Source organism: Episyrphus balteatus, chromosome 3 (genome assembly GCF_945859705.1).
Source record: "Episyrphus balteatus chromosome 3, idEpiBalt1.1, whole genome shotgun sequence".
NCBI classification, from domain to species: Eukaryota; Metazoa; Arthropoda; class Insecta; order Diptera; family Syrphidae; genus Episyrphus; species Episyrphus balteatus.
The window spans coordinates 61,121,810-61,142,982 of NC_079136.1; the positions used below are offsets into that span (position 1 = coordinate 61,121,810).

The 21,173-nt window shown below is 30.1% G+C and overlaps 1 protein-coding gene across 1 annotated transcript in view; it reads left to right on the forward strand.

The window, feature by feature from the left end:
• LOC129915283 (uncharacterized) overlaps window positions 1–21,173 on the forward strand; it is an 83,736-nt gene that overhangs the window by 47,976 nt on the left and 14,587 nt on the right. The window contains exon 2 of the mRNA XM_055994769.1: window positions 12,100–12,253. Within this exon, the coding sequence (XP_055850744.1) occupies window positions 12,100–12,253 (154 nt within the window). The remainder of the gene's footprint in view (window positions 1–12,099; window positions 12,254–21,173) is intronic.

Genomic DNA, 21,173 nt, shown 5'->3' on the forward strand with positions numbered 1-21,173 from the left:
TTTTAAATTGTTATTCGTTTAATGTTTAATTTTACTTGTTCTATAAAAAAATGCATTTATACACACATACCGTCTTCTATTTGGATGCGACAGTAAAAATATGAAAAAGTATGTGGGTTTTTATGTCCTTTTAAACAGCATTGAATAGCAACATGCAACACTCACTCTTTTTAACAGTTATAAATGATTGTTCAAAATGTTTGAAGAAATGATTTTAAAAAAATAGTAAGTTTATTAATCTCGAAATAATCTCTTTTAACCAGAGACCAGAAATAACAGTCAACCTTTATTTTCAATCGGTTTCTCTGTGAGAGTTACCACATTACTTTAAATAGTTTCGGTTAAGGTTTGAGATTTATTTTAAAAAATCAAAAATAAAGGTTATCGGTTGAGATTTATTTTTTATTTTTTTAAATATCTCTCAATGGTTGAGATTTTTACAATAAAATAAATGGAAAAGGTTAACCTTTAACCGTTTTTGGCGAAAATAAATCAAAAATGGTCAATTAGGAAAATGTCGAATATGTCAAGAATGTCTTTATTTTGCAAAAATAAATATGAAAAGGATGTTTTTTCTAAGTTTATGTATTAAATAATGTATGAACTAAATAGACTCTCAAAGTTCTTTAGGCCCATGATTATATCACTTTTCGTTTAAAGTAAAATCTAAAGACGAAAATGTGTTTTCCACTGTGATTTGAGTCGCTGGGACGACAAGCACAACCAATGCAATTTCGAATATTTCAGGAGACCGATTTTCTAATATCTAGGTCAAAGCGTTCAACTTTCACTGCCAAAAATTGCTCTCAAGCGGTTTAGCTTCCAGAAGCTTTCAAAGATTCGGGGATTTTTCGAAAAAAAAATGTACCCCAACTTTCAAACGCGATTTTCTCGGAATTTTGAAAAAAATCGAAAAACCGGATTATACCACTATCGGGTAGCTGAGAATATAAGCTTCCATATGGCACCCCTTATGTCTCTAGGAATTGATACATTGCAGATCAAGATTTATTTTTTTTTCTCAGCGATAAATCTCACTGGTTGACCGAAACATAAAAAAATACAAAATAAAGGTTTCTCTCAGGCCTTGACCGAAATTTTTCTTTTTTTTAAATAAAGGTTATTTTATGACCTTTATTTAAAATGGCGACAAATAAGAGTTATTAAGGAACCTTTCAAAAGGTTGAGATTTATTTCTGATCTCTGCTTTTAACTGGTCTCAACTGTTAAAATTTGTCCAAATCATTTCGTATGCAACAAATTTGACAAAACGTGATTAATCTCTGTCCATGTATTTTTACTTGCGATATATGTAGGTACTATAACTATTTATCAAGTTATGCATTCGTACAAAAAAAAAAAGTTGAGATAACATTTTTCCATGACATTAAGATGGTAGAGAATGCTAAAAAAGTGGGTCCCGGAAGTCCGTCTGTCTGTATGTCAGTCTGTCTGTCTGTATAAGGAGCTACAGCCTAAATGGATGGACCGATTGACTTCAAACTTGGTATGTAGCATTGTTTGGAGACTCTCCAGAGGGGTTTTTGGAATTAATTTTTTTAGACCAAAAATAACGGTACTTGTCATATACCGATTTTAGTAAAGTTGAAATTGCTCAAAAACGGATCCAACGATTTTGTTCCAAAAATTTAAATGTACCTAAGTTTTAAGACAAGGTCTATCTTCTAATAAAATTTTTTTTTTTTGAAAATCATTATTAACGGTACTTGCCATAGAACCGTTTTTTCAAATCCGATTATCTCCGAAAGTGCTTGTTTGATTTTAACTAAACTTTTTGTGAAGAAGCCATTATATGATTTTAATAAAAGCCAAAAACAAAATTTAAAAAAAAATAATTTTTGATTTTTAAAAAAATTTTGAAAACTTTTTTTTGAAAAATCAAATTTTCGAAAACGGAACATTGAATTTTTTTGAAATTTTGTTTTTAGATGTTGATTAGTGATTTCTACAAAATGGCATACCAATTTTATTTAAAAACTTTTTTTACAAAAAATTATTTTTTAAAAAATTAGTTTGTTTTAAAAAACGGCTCTAACGATTTTGAAATTTTTTTTCTAAAAATGCACTTTAGTAGGTACCTACATTTTCCAAATTTCTATACAAAAAGTCTTAAAAATATAAGCAAATTTGAATTTTTTGTCCCTAAAAAGAAGATTTTTGAAAAAAATTGTGCAGCCTTTTACAAAAAAAAAAAAAAAAATACGACTACCCAAAAAAATTTTTTTTCAAATTACCATTACCTACACTACTTAGTGCTGAGCAATTTACATTTAAAAGATTTTAAGTCTTACAGTTATATTAAAAATAATTTACAGAAAAGCAGCACCCAAAGTTCAATAAAATTCGTCGACCCGTTTAAAAAAAAAATTTAATTTTTAAAAATCCAGTTTTGTAGGAATAAGCACAAAAGTTCCGAATATTTTTTTAAGGAACAAAAAAACCTGCAAAAATAATACAATTTTGGAAAAGTTTAATTTTCTTAAAAAAAAAAAAAACTCAAAGTATTTTGAAGATAAAATTCAAATCTTTGTTTCTAATGTAGAAAGAGTATTTGGTCTACTTTTGGACTCTTTATTCTACCTTGAAGAAGATAGATAAAGAATTTGCGCGAATTCCATTTAAAGCCTAACTATCTTAATAGACTGACCCATTTCCGTCAACCATTCAAATCCCATTCATGGAAAAAAACAGAAAAAAATTAACTCAAACCAAAAAAAAGTAATTTCCTATAAAAATTAACTACAACATAAAAATTAACTCTTAGCTAATTTATATGCTCAAAAAATACGACTATATACTTGTGGTAGTCCTCCTACTAATTAATTACTCAAAATATAATTTACTTCCAAGTTGATTTAAAAAATCCAATATAACTTATCACCACAGCAAAAAAAAAAAAAAAAATTTCTTCTAATCTTTAACTAAGTGTCGTAAAAAGTTCAAACCCCACCGTACCACCAAAGTATCATTTAATCAAATAAATAACAACCCACTTCTATATTAGTCAGTATACTGCTGATGCTGGAATGCTCTTTATGAAGCCGTCCCTTACAATTAACCTCTATAAAGTCCTTTGTCCTTTTGTCTCGATTGTTATATTATACTCTCTCTCTTTCTCTTAATGTAGGTACACGTTTAATGACCTTCAGCTATAAATTTATTCCTCAACAAAAAAAAAAAAAAATTCAATAAAATTGCAGAAAAAAAAACAGAACCTCAATAAAAAGTAAGACCACCCAAAAAAAAATAAAGGTACCTCTACCAACGACAATGACGACAAGGACATCAACATTAAGGAACCAAAAAAGAGGGAACAATATCATCAGCACCATTAAACATATTGCATATAATTTATTATTATTTTCTTAATCAAAAAGATCGCACTCACAGGGACAAATGACCTTCCTACTAAAATGTTATTTATCGTCCTCCCCCTCACCGCCCGCTCATTTCCACCAAGTCCTTTATATGGGACAGGGACACTCTTGGTGGTCATTCTCTATCTGCAGAAAAACTCCCTCTGTCCCACCGAATCCATAAAGCATTTTTATTACAAAAACAGGAATTCAAGTTTTTTTTTTAAGTAAAACAAAGATAACACAAAAACCAAAAAAAAGGACGAAACAAAAAAAAACAACACAAACCATATACACATACAGCAAAGATCATATTGTCCATCTCCATCCAGCCATCCAGAGTGCTTTAACAGAGAGAGTATATGTATATGGGTCCTTAAATAGTCCTGTCCTTCATTCTACGTCATAGTCATAGAGACAAAAGCCAACAAAAAGGACAAAAAAAAATTCCGTCAACGTTTTTCTTCTTCAATAAATCCAAGATAAGACAATTCGCACTCGGATTCAAGGCTAATAAAGGAAATTGTCGTAAAACCTTTGGTATCACCGTAATGACCAAAAAAAAAAAAACTACCAGAAATCCCCTGCAGGAGGTTGACTTAAGCGATAAGTGTGTGTATGTGTGTTTTATATGTATGAGTATGGTCAGGTCCTGGATGGAACAATAACACCCCCCAAAACAACAACAACAAACAAAACGGCAAAACCAAAATTACTTGTGTGGACAAAAGCAATTTACTGTTCCAGTCATTTAGTTGGAGCCAATTTAGACTTGAGACTTAATGGCCACCACGTGGAGAGAAAATGGTGGGTGCTTTCGGGAGGGCTCCTGTCCGATTCGGGCTCGGCTCACAGACGCTTAAAGAGCATTCACCCTAATTTGTAGAAGCAAACATTATGGCAAAACTATTTTGCACTGCAGTTTTGGTAATTTTCGAACGGACAAGGATGGAACGGAACGAATGAAAGAGAGCGGATGGACACAAGGAATGTCATCAAATAGTTAGAGACAGTGAGATGAGAGGATGCTCGATTAAGTTTATGTAAGCACAATTAAGTGACGCGTTCTTGGTCGCTTTTTCTTGTCACCGGATAGAACCGACTGAGCACCAAGGAAGGAAGCGAAGGAAGCATTTCGTGGGTACTATAAAACGCTTCTCCTGATGACACGAAGACACTTTGGGAACAAGGATAATGCGGTTGATGTTGGGTGATAATCATTAGTGTGTTGAGTGATTTTCTTTTTCGTTCCCACGAATCGACTAACATTCACGACAGGAGGTTAGGTAGGAGAGGTCCAATCGCAATAATTCTTAATGCTAATAAAAATTTTCTTTTGTATGAGTTTGAAACTGTTTTTGCGTATAAACTGATCTGGGGCGTTGATTAATTGAAGTCATTTTCGAACCTCTGTGGAGAAGTAAAATGAGTAGGGAAAAAGGATTAATGGGTATAAAGAAATGGAGGGATATAAAAATAAAAATCACTATTTCACGGAAAAATTGTGCGGATTGGTACAATTTAAAGGTCACTACTCTTTGGAAGCGTTGAAGATTTTGAGAAAAATGAAGGCGGGGAACAAATGGAAAAAATAGTAGTCAAGCTAAGACTAATTTGTCTCAGTTTTCTACGACAAAGATGAATTTTGTATCATAGTAGTAAGTACCTGTTTCAACTGATAAATTATAAACTTGCAAAAAAAAATTTAATGTAGCATGATAATCTGAAATTCAAAATAAGATACAGTAAAATTCATGCGTTGCATTGCGATTTTCACTTTTAGATTTCCTCATACTTTAAACCGTGAAAATGGATTCGGCTCAGTGGTCTTCAGATTAATTATTTCTATTCATAGTTTGGGTTCGAAAGGGTTAAAAATTTCATTTGGATTTCTACAAAAAAAAAAGAGGTTGTCTGTAAAGCCGGTTTACGGACGATGATTTTACGTGATAACGTCGTAAGAAAATAGGTTGTGTGCTTTTAAAATGAGTCAATTGCAGCGTTTTTCTTATTTCAAACAATCATAATTTATAAGAAAAAGCTAAAAAAAATTACCTTTTTTTTTCTCATTATATTAATTTTTTTATTTTAAAAGCTTACAAAAAAAATTATACCATTAAAAAGCCAAATATTTCTTCTAAATAATAAAACCATTTTAAAATTGTTACAATGCGCAAAAAGTATTAAAATAATTTATTAAAAACAATCATTTTTTATGAAAAAAGTGAAAAAATCACTTCCATCACCCAAAAATCCCTTTTTTTTTTAATATAACAACCTATAATAAATTTTATACCACCTAAAAGCTTATTGCTTCAGCTCAAAATATATACATATATCGATCATGTCTATTAGACATCTACAAAAAGAGCTAGAATTTTTTGAATTCGATCAATTTTCATTAAAAAAAAGCATAAAAAACATATAATTTTATCTTCTCACCCTATTGAATCATTTTTTTCAATGACAACCTTTAAAACATTTTAAATCATGTCAAAGCTCATTATTTTACCTTTCAAATTACGTTTCAATCTTATTTCTGTGATGCCTAGAAAAAAAGTTAGAATTTTTTAAAGCCAACCATGTCGAAATTCCAAACTGAGATTACGGCCCCACACTGGTGGCTGTTCAGTTCATGATCAACAGATCTCCACAGGTGTTTTGAGGTATTTCGCAAGTTTTTTAATTTAACATTGTGTAGCTTGTAGTGAATGTACAGTAATGCGTGATATACCAAATGAAAGGTAACATCATCAGGATGCTCAATAAAGTTAAATCAAATTTGTATTTGCTTTAGATCAAAAGATAGAACCTGTTGAATAATAAAACTTTATTTTACCGTTATCTCAAAATTGTGACTACAAAATTGATTGAAATTTTGCACAGATATAGTCCTGTCTATTATCTATCTACAATATAAATTTCATTTATTTGTTGAAGAAAAAAAAAAAAAAATAAAAATAAAAAAAGGTCAAAAAACTTGGGACAAAAAAAACTTGTTTTTCCGTTATTCGGTCAAAAACCCTTTTGAAATACCAATTTTTAACGCATGTATGCGCACAGTCATAGACTATATAAGCTTGAGATTTTTTGAATGCTACAAAAAAATAAAAACTTTCCCAAAAATACCCCAAAATAAGTAGGTGTTTTTCAAAAATTCATATTTCGAAACGCAGAGATTTAAAAAAAAATCTGTATCAGACCCCTAACTTTTTTTTTCATTATCTTTCGAATGACGTTTTTCAAATTGTCAATAAAAATTCTCTTACCTTAAATCACTACTTTGTCAAAGGTCTACCTCATGTTTTAGTTTTAGAAATCCATTAATAGCTTGGTTTTGAAATTTTTTAGAATTTTTTCAATTACCTAAAAAAAATTCAACTCTTTACATTGTCGCGTTTAGAAAATAGCCAATTTTTTGAAATTTTGTGTTACCCCTATTTACCCTATTTAAAGATGGATTTTTTTTTTAAATACTTCAAATATATTTAATTTTAGGTTATTATCTTTCAAATAAGCTATAGAAGATTTTTGTATCTCTAATAGTTTATTTTTGATTTTGAATTGAAATTTTTGCCGCACTGCGAAAGTGCGAGAGTGGAACGGGAGAAAATGGTGTCACTTTTTTGTGGTGGCTGCCATGGTTCATCGATTTATAAGACGTTATCACGTCAAAAAATGTTTTCTTACATTTTTAATCAATTTAGAAAAGCTATCAAAATAGGGCTTTTTACGTTTTTCTTAGAAAATTAATCTGCAAAGTGTGTGCTGAGGAATTGAACTTTTGAGATAAAATAAAGCACCACATTTTTGCAGTAATAAATGACTTTAATTCTAATCACTTTTTTATAAGCAAAATCAAATTTTTTAGAATTTTTATTTTAAATTTTGAAAAAAAAATCATGCCATATTGGGATACCCTTCCTTATTTTGAAAATGATCATTTTTTCGTGTCAAAAAAAAATTTCGAGGTTTTAATCAAAACTAACATTACGATAATGGAGAAGTCCAAAAAAGTGCGATTTCGTCATGACGTCCGTCGGTCTGTGCATCCGTGCGTCCATCTATACAAGTAGCTACAGCCTAAAGGCGTAGACTGAAATTTGGTATAGATGTTTTTTTCTTAATTTCCAAGTTTGGTTTTTTTTTGTGTTTTAATATCTCGTTTAGAACGTTTCCATACAAAACTTTTGAGATATTGCGATTTTCTCAAAAACGGCTCTAACGATTTTGATTACATTTAACATACGTAATGTTGGAAATAGTTCCAACAAAACTGCCTTTTTAGTTTTTCTCAAAAAATACGGATAGTAGAAATATAGTATTTACATTCTTTTAAATGATGTCGCCTCTTCCCACACAAAATTTTCGAGTTATTGCAATTTTCTTAAAAACGGCTTTAACAATTTTGATTAAACTTTGCCTACGTAATTTTCAAAGTAATTGTAATAAAACCGCAAACATTCAAATTTGAACTTTTTACAAGAATTTTTTAATATCCCCAATTTGATTTTCCCAAAACTCTCCTGTTTCATTATTAATAACGTTAAATATTAAGTTTGATTCGACTTATTTATTGGAATTTGAATGCTGTAAAAACGATGTTTTTGTTGAATAAAATAATAATATGTCCAAAGTTGTTACAATGGTCTACGACACTTTTCTGGTTTTTATATAAACTCAGTTGGTCATTTTCGGCCTGCGTGAGTCTTAATTTCGTGTCAATAATTTTCCCAAACATCCTAAATGCCTAAACAATCAGCCTTTTTCTATCCAACTGATTGCACTTAATATTTACATTTAAAATTTCTTTCACAAAACATTTGTATTTAATTAAATGTGAACGAACATATTTGATGGGCAATATATTGATCAATTCGTTACAAAGCCAAGAACTGTAGCCTTTTTGTAATATATTCTCGAATCCTATTTTATTTCATGAGTCATTTAAATGTTACCATATTTACCGTTATTATTTTTATCTCAGTCAAAATGTTAATTTACAATTTACATTGGCTGTATTTATAACCTTATAATAAATCTCTTTACTATACACTAAATGGCCAAACATTCAAATCTGCCTATTGCAATCTATTAAAACGTATTTCCTCTACAAATATTTATCATCATCATCATCAGCGTCATTATTAAAACAGAAAAACATCGAAAAGCGTAGTTTCCTAAGCTTTTATCTGTACTCGGCCACCAAAAACAGACGAGAATTGATTTTACAATTAAAATTTAACATTTGAATTCTAAAAACATAATAATAGGTAATATTTAGAGAGAACGCACGATATCTGTGATCCGAAATCATCGAGTAAATTTTCACTACGCCAATATAATTGTCGAACAATTTGAATATTCGATTGGATGAAAATACCAGCATTTGACCGTAGGTATATGGTATATACGAGTAAGAGCACTCTCTCTCTCTCTCTAATTTGTAGGCTTTTAATCCGCAATTATATCTTTTAGTTTTGTGTAGTCATTGAATGTCTTTATGGGCAATACAGTACTGTGGACAATTTTTTGGGTAATTTTTAGGTCTGACTTTTGCAATGAAAACAGTTTTTTTTTCTGCAGAAATAATATTTTGATGACATTTTTCAAACGGAATATTTTCTGTAGGTAGGTACATTAAGTTAGTTTTTGAGAAAACATCTAAAAAGGTGTCATATACTTACTTTAAGAAATTCATCCTTAGTTTAAATAAATGGAAGTGGGAAAATTATTGAATCAACATAAAATTTTGAAAAATATTGATTCTGAAAATAGATTTTCAATTTAATTTTTTGTTTTAAAATTTAAGTCAGTTTCTTAGAGGAGGGGGGACGAATAAATCATCTGTACCCATTTAAATAAATTTTGTGACAAAACATGTCAAAAATGCGACACCATATGAAGGAGCAAGGCATTTTTGTGCAAAAATTGAAGGGGCCTACAATTTAGTCGAAAGGCTAAGCAGAGATCCACTTTTTTATCACAATGGTAGTCTTGAAAAAAAATCTTTTTTATATTTTTTGTGGTAGAAGCTGGGAATGGAAGAAATACCTCTTTTGCCATAGTCCATCGCAATAATCATCGTGCCACGGGGTACTCCCATTTACCATGCTGTGTAAATGTGTACATGGACGGAATTACCAAAACCAATTTTTCGGATTAATCCATCATCGTAATGTTGACCTTAATGAAAGCCTAAAAACCAATACGACGCAAATACTTGCCGTAAGAGCAAAGAATAACTCATTGTCTGTACCTACAATGGAAGAGGATGCCAAAAAAAGTTGGTCCTATAGTTCTGCACGTTTGACTGAAAGTATGTTCGTCTCTCTATGTAGAAATCTGGAACTACAGGAAGTAAGATATGTACTAAAGGTGATTCCCTAAAGCTGTAAATTGATATTTTTGTATCCATAACTGCACTTTTCATATTATGTCAAACGGTTTCATTTAGAAATGTATCTAACTTCATACCAAAAAGGTGTTCGATATTGAAGAAAATTTCAAAAACTTCAAAATCAAAATCCAAAAAGTGGCATATTAGTAAAACATACTTTTAGACCGGCAATTCTGTCTGTCTGTCTGTGTGTCTGTCTCTATCTGGAGCTGCAGCCTAAACGAGTGAAGTGATTTTCTTCAAACTTGGTATTTAGCAGTTTTGGGTGATTCCCTAGAGGGAAAATTGAAATTTTATTTTTATGACCAAAACTAACGGTACCTGCCATATAACGGAAATAGAAAAGTAAATTTTTTTATTTATGAATATCTCGTACAAGACTGCCCCTCTTTCAACGAAAATGTTTATACAAGAGCGTTTAAGTAAAGATAATATTAAAATTTAAGAAAATTTTCAAAAAACCCACTTTTGGATTTTTAAAAAATATTTCAAAATTTTTTTTTGGAAAAATCAATTTTTTGAAAACGGGTTGACGAAAAATTTTTAAATTTCATTTTTATGTGTAAATTAATTATTTCTTCAAAATCGCATACCAACTTTTTTTTTGAAAAATGTTAGAAAATTTCGAAATTTTTTTTCTAAAAATACCTTTTTATACAAGAAATAAAATGGCATACTTGGTTTTTTTGTAAAAGACCATTTAAAACGGTGTTTAAGTAATTATAAAAACAGATTAAATTTTTACTTGCGATATAGGTACTATAGGGCAAGTTTAGGATTCGTAAAAAAAATCGAACTCGAGATAACAATTTTACATGACATTACGATGATGGAGAATGCCAAAAAAGTGGGTCCGGCAATTCTGTCTGTCTGTCCGTCTGTCTGTCTGTCTGTCTGTCTGTCTGTCTGTCTGTATGTACCTCGAGCTAGAGCCTAAAGTACTGGAGTGATTTTGTTCAAACTTGGTAGTTAACAGTTTTTGGTGATTCCCTAGAGGACAAATTGAAATTTTTTTTTTAGGACCGAAACTAACGGTACTTGTCATATAACGGAAATAGAAAAGTTAATTTTTTTCAAAAACGGCTCTAACGATTTTGATTAAAATTTTTGTGTGTAATGAAGCTTATAAAAGCTTTCTTCGAAAAAAAAAAAAAATATTTTTTGTACCGTTATTAACGGTACCTGCCATAGAACGGTTTTTTTGATTTATGAATTTCGCGTAAACAACCCAACAGATTTCGACCAAAATTTTTATACAGAAGCGTTTAAACAATCATTATTCAAAAAATTTTAAATTTTTCAGAAAACACATTTTTGGATTTTTAAAAAATATTTCAAATTTTTTTTTTTGAAAAATCAATTTTTTGGAAACGGGTTGGTGAAACATTTTGAAATTCCGTTTTTATATGTAAATTAATTATTTGTTTAAAATGGCATACCAACTTTTTTTTTGAAAAATATTAAAAATTTTTTATATATAAAAAATTATTTTTTAAAAAACGGCTCTAACGATTTTCGAAATTTTTTTTCTAAAAATTTCTATTTATACAAGAAATAAAATGGCGTACTTAGTTTTTTGTAAAAGATCATTTAAAGTGGTATTTAATTATTCCTAAAAACAGATTTTATTTTTTTTTTGCACCACTTATGAAGTTCCGTGAAAATATCAAATTTTAAATTTTCCCTTACTTTGTTCCATAATTAATATTAGAGTAACTTTTACCATAAGAGCAAGTAAGTGCGACCCCAGTCGTGCAATTTATTTTATAGGTACTACTTATGAAATTTCTTCAAAATATCAAATTTTAAATTTCTTGAATAAAAAGCTTTAACATTAGAGTTACTTTAAGCATAAGAGCAAGTACGTGCGACCCCAGTCGTGCAATTTTTTTTTTTAATTAGCAACAATTTTTCTTATAAATATACTATTTTGGCGTTATATTTTACAACTATGTTTTAAAATAAGGATTTAAAAACATTACATAATACAAAAATACAGTGTTCAACAAACTGAATATATATATTTTTTTCGTTGAACAAAAATGAACTTTTCTAATAGATTTTAATATTCTTAATAAATTAGAGTCCGCAGAAATTCTTTCTATAGCCTTAAAACACTTTAATAGACATTTGGTAGTCTTAACCCCTTGAATGCAATCAAGTACATTTTATATAATCTTGACGACTTTTATTTTAATTTGGTTTTTAGCACAGTACTTTAAATTTTATAAATAACACAGCAATATATAAATACATATACAAGTAAAAAATTTTATATTCATCAGCAAAAAATATTTCGTTTTTGTGTTGTATATTTTTCAGATGTTCACCTGAATCAGGCGCTATTTCTATCGAATTTAACCGTCCCACGAATTATAGACTCTGGACAAAAAGCCAAATTATTCTGCAGCTATGAAATGGGTAATCGGACGTTGAATTCCGTCAAATGGTACAAGGATGGTCAGGAATTTTTTAGGTTTGTATACATTTACCAAAATATATACCAATGTTATAGGTATAGTTGTTGTCTATGCTATATTTTTAATGTTTGAACTCTCCAGAAATTCGAGATGGTTGGTATGGTATTGGTACCTAGTAACTGCAGCTGCATCCCTTTAAAATATGCAGATCTGTGGTATTTAAAAAAAAAAAAACTGCTACTGCTGCTGCTGATGCTGATGCAACTCTACACTGCTCATTTAAATATTTGATTAAAAATACATGTGTGTGTGTGTGTAAAAGACTGCTATACTCACTATATTCGTCATGATGATGATGGTGGTAGTGTATTTTGGTTTTAAAAAGAGAAATGGATTCAATGAATACCGCAAATTCGATTTTCGATATTTTTTTTTCAATTTTAATTTTTTTTTTTTTGTTATTTTATTTTTCTTCCTCATTTGCGGATTTTATTGGCGGTGATGTGCGTTACCAACGAATTGGTTAACCCTGCAGGTAAAATAATTTTTGAATTGTTCGTTATTCTAGGACTACCATCAGGACGAAAAAAAAAAGTAGATATTCATTCTCACACTGAAAAGAGTTGGGGTAGAAAAAAGTTGAATCAAAATTCAATTGGACATCAGACAGGATACAGAAAAGAGGACATCAAACACATAGGGTGTATTCATAGTCAGTTTATTGAATGGGGGTCGGTTGGGGCTGTATGTCGCATACGAAACTCCAAAATGGATAATGGACGAGTGTTCTGTATTGTTATACTCAGAGCAGAGCATTGCATCATGTGTATACTGAGTCCCTTGGGATAAGTGGAGTGGTTAAATGCGTTTAAGCCACATTGTTATTACTATGTAAATGATTTTGCGGTGTCAGGATGGGGATGGGGATGGAAATGTAGGTGAAGCCACCTTTCGACCCATTCTGTTCTGACAGGACCCGGGGTAAGTGTTTTATGGTTTGGCCAGTGACACTTTGACACCGATGTGTGAACTGAAATAATTGCATGAGAGTGCGTTTGTTTAAAGGGGTGGTAATTGACAGAGTGTTGTCACGGGACCTTTAGTTTTGGGGATGCATAAAATAGTGTGTGATGGTAGAATTTTTGAATTCTATTTATTGGGACATATTGTTTCTCAAGTGTTTTGATGCTTGAATGAAATTAAAAAAAAGTTTTTAAACGAAAAATAGGAAAAATAAACAGAAATCGGTGATAAATTTAAAACTTTTTCGTTTAGTTTCCGATTAATACAGTAAAAAATAAAATATCGAAAAAAAACTGCGATCTTAACCGAACATTTTGAGTGGTGAGTGTTTTGTTATTTAAACATCACCATTTTTTTTTTCGTTATATGAATGAAAAAATTTAATTTGGGCTTTTTTATATAAGAAGAAAAAACGACGTTTAAGACCAATAACACTGTGCTACAAAATAAAAAGAAATACACCCGAGAAATAACATGTTGTTGGCTGTTCGTATGGTCGAATAATGCATAAAAATATTTTTGTTATATTTTTGGAACCCTCCTTTTTTTTAACTATTTACAAAAAACCATTTTTACAGACTTTACGATGTAATCTATCAATATCTCAGTCATTTTTTTTTTAACAATTCTCAATATGTTATATGGTTTTAAAAAGAGGATTTCTAGATCTCTTGAATGATGTATAAAAGTCTATTGTTTAAACAAATTAAGTGTAGGTTTTTACAGGGGCGTATACAGGTTTTCTTCTTGGGGGGGTTAATGCCAAAATTTTTTTTACAAAAGTTTTGGTAGTAGGCATAAACTTGAAAATGTGCTATTTAAATTAAAAATATTAAAATTTGTTTGTTTTGCATTTCGAATCGAACAGTTCCGAAGAGTTCTAAGAATAACCAAACAAAAACGTTGTGTGATTCGTTTGCTTTTATTTGTTTAGCCTTAAATCTTCACCAATTAAGACCATCCTGTCCTTAAAATACAGTGTAATGTACAAGTACTTCGATTGAATAATTTGCCTTTAAACAACTCTGCATTGTTTTCCGATAGTCCAGAATTATTTTACAAGTTTAAATAAAATCTTTTTAGTTTAATAACACTGATAACTTTCGAATTAATTGTCTTCCTAACCTCAGGCAAACGAATCGCAAGGTTTTGCAAAAAAAAAAATTGCATTTGAAAATACATTTTTTTTTTTAAATTTTGTTTTTTTTTTTCTTTTAAGACGATACAGGATTCAAGTACCTCTGTCAAAATAGTAAGGACAAAAAATATTTTTGGCGTAACAGAAAATATTAAACAAAATTATGCTATACTCTGTCCGATAAAAATTGGCAGTACAGGAAGGTAGGGCATTTGCATCTCACGCCTTCTGGATATGTCTATCACATAATAAAGCTCACTTAGCGGTTCCGTATTATCAAAAAAAAATGTTTCGAAAAGGTACCAGCGTTACCATTTTGTCAGTAAAATTTCACAAAAACGAAAAAAAAAAATAAATTTTTCGTTTAACACCAAAATAACAAATAAAAAATTCACTCATTTAAGACGCAGGCCGACCCCACGCATGGGTACAAAATTTTGCCTGTTGAAATCTTAAAATGCATGTTAAAATGTTGCCATTAACTGTTTTCCTACATACACAAAATAAAAATCAAATAGCCACCAACACCACGACAACACATATGCTTTTTTTCGTTCAAAAATCTTGAAAAAAGCATTAATCCTGAAAGCTCTTTCAGAAAAATAATAGAAAAAGGAGCAGTGGTACCACTTTACTTCAATTGAAGTAGATCTACTTCTTTTTTTAAAAAAAAATTAAAATCTACTTCCTACTTCGCACCATTACAAAAATATCAAAATCTACTTCATTTTAAAATCTCTTTTCCAATCTACTTCAAGTTATCAAAATATAAGCTAAATCTACTTATTTTTTTTCAGAAAACCAAAAATTTGACTAAAAATTGTTATTAAACAATATATAAAAATACATTTACACCGAAAATATTTAGTTGGAAAGAATGCAATTTTTGTTTTTAGTTGTTTTTACTAAATAAATTATTTAACTTAAGTAAAGGAGAATGGGCATTTTGGACGTTGAGCGGCCATCAATAAAATTGGTATCAAATGAAAGAATTATAGCCCAGGAAAAACTTTTACTATGGACGTTTCGCTGTATTGCGTTAAGAATGCAAGATAATGCAGTATTAGTATTTGTTAATGCATTGTTCAATGTATGAAGGAAAAACTGATTTATATTTTTATATGGAATATAAAATATGATGCTCTGTCATTTTCCCTGAGCATGAAGACATTAATCTTGAAAATCCGACCAAAAGAACTCATAATATAAGATTTTTAAGACAACCATTTCAGGTTCGAAAGTTTTCAAACAATTCAAAGTAACAAAAAATTGAACAAAAAAACTCTAAAAATAGGCTTGAATTTGTTGTTTTAAAATGCTTATAGTTTGGGTTCTAGTGGTTGGATATTCAAGATAAAGGTCTTCAGACTCAGGGAAAATGACAGAAAATAATATTTTGCACTTAAAATACACAATTGAGTTATAACATTGAGACATATATAAAGTGTTAAATGCAAGAATGCATTTTATCCGTTATTGAAATACGTCATAGGGATAAAACTTCTGCACAATATATGTAAACCTTAATTACATCAAAAAATAACAAATTCATTCCTGGCCGCGTAACGTCCACGTTTCATACAAATTTGCCCATTCTCCTTTAATAGAATTATTTTCTTTTAATATAGATTTTTTATAAAGAAAAGGATATTTTGAAATCTACTTCTCAATCTACTTCCATTTTTTCTTCAAATCTACTTCGACTTTTTTTCTGCAAGTGGTTACGCTGAAAAGGAGTAGTTTATGAAGGAAGTTTACCAATGGTAACTCTTATGTATTGTAAATTCTTTTAATAAACAGCTTTTATGATTGAGTTTCATTCTGCCACAGATCGTGAGGCAGATCGGTCACAGGAGGGTGTACTTCGCTTAATAAAGAAATAACAACAACAATGCCATGGCACGTCTGTGGTGTTCTTGTGTGTTTCAGGGGCATATTTTTCGTAAATTGCTTTTTAGCAATCGTTAGGTCCCATTGTTTTTGAAAAAGCTCTCCCATAAGGCCTGTACTGCCAATATTTATCGGACAGAGTATAGTTTAGATATTTTTTCGAAATTTCAAACGGCATTACTAATTAAAGAAATGCTTTAGATCACTTACGAAGGATTTCATAATATTCGGCTCTGATTTAATCAGCTTTCAGGTGTTTATCAGCGGTTTAAAATATAAAACATATTCAGTTATATTTATTAGTTTTTCTTAAATCGATTTTCGAGATTATTTTAAGTGACCTAAGCTTGCTTAAATATTTAATTTGCCTTTAGAAGAGGTTGCCTATATTCTTATCTATTCTCGGTTTAGTCAAAATTAAAAAAATTATTTGGATTTTAAATCCATACAAAGCTCTACAGCACAGCTTAACTTGTAGCCTATCAATGCCTTATATTATCGAACGAATCAAAATAATCCTAATTCGCTAAAAATATGACCACATCCCCAGATATGGCAAAAATATTCGGTTGTATACCAACAAATTTTTTGACTTTTCATTTTCGTTCTTGTTCTAAAACTTCGACATTTTGAAAATCATCGTACTCAAAAGAATTTAGTAGAACACAACAATTTCTTGTTTAAGTTTTGAGTTCTTGGGGGGGGTCATGACCCCGTGACCCCCCCCCCTGTATACGCCGTTGGGTTTTTATCACATAAATCTTGAAAAAATGATTTTTTCTCAATTTTTTCAACTTTACCCAATTTTTTTTTTGCACAATAAAACAAACAAAAAAATTAAGATAGGTTATATTCTGAAATAATATTTATTTAAGCACAAATTGGTGTATTGTTTTGTTGAATTTGACCAAAACTGCGGAATCTATGCTACGTTTCCGTAACTAGAAAATATAGCATATCATGATGTGAATTGCAAGGTGCACAATAGGGTGCTCGTTATTTTAAAATAATTAGAATTTGTATGCTCATAGGATCTTATATGGTTGGAAATAAACTAAAAATAATACTCCCTAAGTTTCAAGTCTCTAACTTCATTCTAACCCGTGCCGCCAAGCGGTTGAAATTTCTTATGGGAATAACATGGGGTTTCTTGGACCTAGTTCGATCAATTTTATATTCCAGCCAAACCGTTTGTTCAAAAAATTTGAAACTTTGAAGACTCAAACCTTATAAGTGTAGCTATCATGTAAACATTTTTCAGATTTTTAATTGTTATATTTTAAGAGATTTAGCTTGGTAAAGAAAATCATTTTTTTTCAGACTTTTTCAAAAATGGCTTTTAACACGTGCTACAAAATAAAAAAAAAAAAAAAATACACCCGAGAAATAACATAGTTTTTTGTAAATAAAAAAAAATGAAGGGTTCCAAAAATATATGCATTATTCGACCATACGAACAGCCTACACTACGTAATTTGTCGGGTGTATTTTCAGTGTCGCACCGTGTAATTTGTGTCTGTTTTCTTCAAAAGCTATGAAAAACTCTTAGACACCTTAATCACAGCAGGCAATGATATATCGTTGTCCTCAGATCCAATGCTGCTGAACTGATCTGTTGAATATGAAACACTTCGTCTTTACATCTGTCTTTTGTAAATACATTTTGATAACCGTAACTTTTTGCTCTTTAAGCTTTTTAACTTTTTTTTGTTTTGAAAAATATGAAGGTGCTGAAATATATTTATAAAAACCCAAACGCACTGGCAAAATGGGCAACTTTAATGGCTTATTTGTATAAAATAACATGTTTTTTATAAGACTGTTTGTACAGTTTAAGCGGAATCAAATTGGCGATTTTCATTTTAGCTGAGGGCCCGAGTGGCAATCGCCACCTTTACTATAATAGCCAGTCCGACTTTGGGTACTGTTTTATTTGGTGCACTTGTGCGCTTCTTTGATACAAAATGTTGGATGGAGTAAACCCTAATAGTCGAAAATTATATAATAGTAAAACAAATATTCGATTTCTACAAGATTTTTTTTTTCTAATCGAACGAACTCGATGTTTTCGTACACAATTCTCTCCAAAAATTCAATGACGATTTCTATTTGTGTTGACTTAAATTAAATGGTGTTATTCGAAAAAAAAAAAAATGCCCTATCCTGATCTGACCCTATCCGCTAAAAGGGGGTTATCCCTCAATAAATTAAATATACAATTTTCTATTTACCAAGATCCACTAGATTTGTCAGATAGCGAAGTAGGTAAGAGCACTAAATATGAAAAAGGTAGTGAACAGATACTTGTAACTCCGGAACCGCCGCTTTTGATTCAAGACCTGAAATTAAAGAGAATGTATGAATCTTACACCAAACGCTGCACAGAAAAATTTACGAAGAAATGCAAGTTATAATTGACATTATAACAAAGTCAATTGTTTTGAGATATGATGATTACACTGATCAACAAAATTGAACTGTTTTTTTTGCCACAAGAACCAAGATATACTTTTCTAGAGGTTTTCGGGGCCCTGAAATCGAATACGAAGTCAGAAAAATTTGATTGGTTTAAATTTGGAAATATTACTGTTAAAACGTCATTTTTACTGTTTTTGAGGTTATGTTTTTATATGGGGTAATTCATTATAAACAAATTTGTAACGGTTCTTATTAAAACAGATTTTCTTCTTCCAAAAACAGTTAAAATCTTTCTTATAATAAGGTCTGAGATATTTTAAGTTTCAGTTAATAAGCCAAAGACAAACTTAACTTTATCAAAAGTTTAATTTACTGGTTCACACAATTTTTTCCACAAGAACCAAAATATATACTTTTCTGAAGGTTTTAAGGTTGGTAAACTCGAATCCGAAGTCATAAATATTCTATTAGTTTCCGTTTTTTAAATATATGTATCTGTTGTGAGCAAAAACCTTTTATAACGGTAATATTTCACTAACGGAGGCTAAGGAATTTATTGTGACTTCAGTTTTGAGTTCAGCACCCTAAAACAAGCTAAAATTTCTTGAGGCGAAAAAATAACTTTAATTAGGCAGGTCGACCAGTGCTGTTTTTGAACCAAAGACTTACTTAAATTTAAAATATCTCGGGCATTAAAAGAGATATCGGAAAGATTTAAACATTTTTTGGAAGAATAAAACCAGAATAAAACTTATAGGAACCAATTCAATTTACAATTTATAATGAATTCAATCACAGTAATTTTCTCTAGAAAAGTATATTTTGGTTCTTTCGGCAAAAACCTTGTTGACCCAGTGTTATTGCTTCATCTTAACGCGAGATTGTGCTACAGACTATCTTGCAATAATTTTGAGTTTGAATAGCACGTTCAATTCATTAATCAAATAATTTGGTGGTAATTACACGGTGTAACACTCAAAATATACGCGGGCGGAGACCTATCAGGTTTTGTAGAGCTAGTCGCACTGAATACGAAACGGTATTTGAAAATCCCCTAACACCCCCAAAATCTGGAGTTACGGGCAAAAAACGGTTTTTTGGACCTTCACCCATTGAAAAAATTCTAGCTAGCTGAAAGAGTACAAAAGTGAACATTTTCAAACGCATTTTTGTAGGTACAATTTTTCGGTCTGGAAAATTAAAACAAATGATGAAGAAAGCTTATTTTTCGGTTTTAAAAAACAATTTGTATACTCTTTTTCACAAAAAAATTGCCCTAGCCAGAAAAAAAATATTTTCACTTTTGTACTTTTTCAAAAAGTGGTGCATTTAGTTAATCTTTAAATCGACTGCATTCGTGACAAAAAGTGTCACTCATTTTAACGTTTCATTTGACCCTGTTAGCAGGGGCAGTTTGGGGTAGAATGCAATGTAATGTTAAAGGCCCAGTCATATGACGCCAAGTCTAGTGTATTTAGAGTCAGCAGCTCAGGGTGCAAAAATGTTGAACGATATGTGTTTTGCACTATAAGTCTTGAATAGAAAAAAGCTAACAAAAACCTTACCAACGATATAAAAAATAATAGGTATACTTCCAAGAACTTCCAAAAATACTCTTTTTTCCAAGTTTCTTTCTTTTTAACATCTACTTAGTCTATATTATCCTTAACTTTTTTTTATATTAGGTACATATATTTCCAAATTCTATTCAGTTAAATTTTTTTACAATTTCAAAAAAAAAAAAAAAAACAATAATATTTTTTATATTAAAATAAAGTTACACATACGCCACAGTGACCATGCAATTTTTTTTCCCAATTTAGGCCCATTTGCTGAAACGAGTCTTAAATATTTATGTGAAACACAAACCCTTAAGTTCTACATAGTGGTTTGCACGAACTTAAAATTGTGTCATAAATTGCTCTAAGTTTAACATAACTTAGGGGGAAGAAATAGTAGAACCTAAATATTTTATGTTTTACTTAAAGTATTTTACTGACCAAAACAGAATGAACGCGGCTTCAAAAATTGATGTATGTGGTAAAAAAGGAAATAAATGATTAATTTAATTTATAATTTACTCACATTCATTAGCATTAACCATCTACCGATGGTAAAATTAATAACACACATTTTTGGAACACTGTTCATTTTTTGTTTTTATATTGTTTATATTAATTTTTGACAAACAAAAATATAAACAAAACAAATTCTGTCAAATGAATATTTTTTTATTAAATTTAAAACACTTTTATAGCCACTTTCACTCTTTTACACTTTTTTCTGCAATTAAAATTGCCAAAATAATGAATTTGTTAAATTATTCCCGGTAAATTGCTCAAAAACAGTTCAAATTAACTGACGTTTGTGCTGTTTAACATTTTAATTTGAAGTTCTCAGCGATTTATCGCATGAAAGTAAATCGTTGCTAGGTTGAACATAAATAAATATTTTTTAGAAACTTAGAATAAACTAAGTAAAAAAAAAGAGTTATGTTCGATATATGT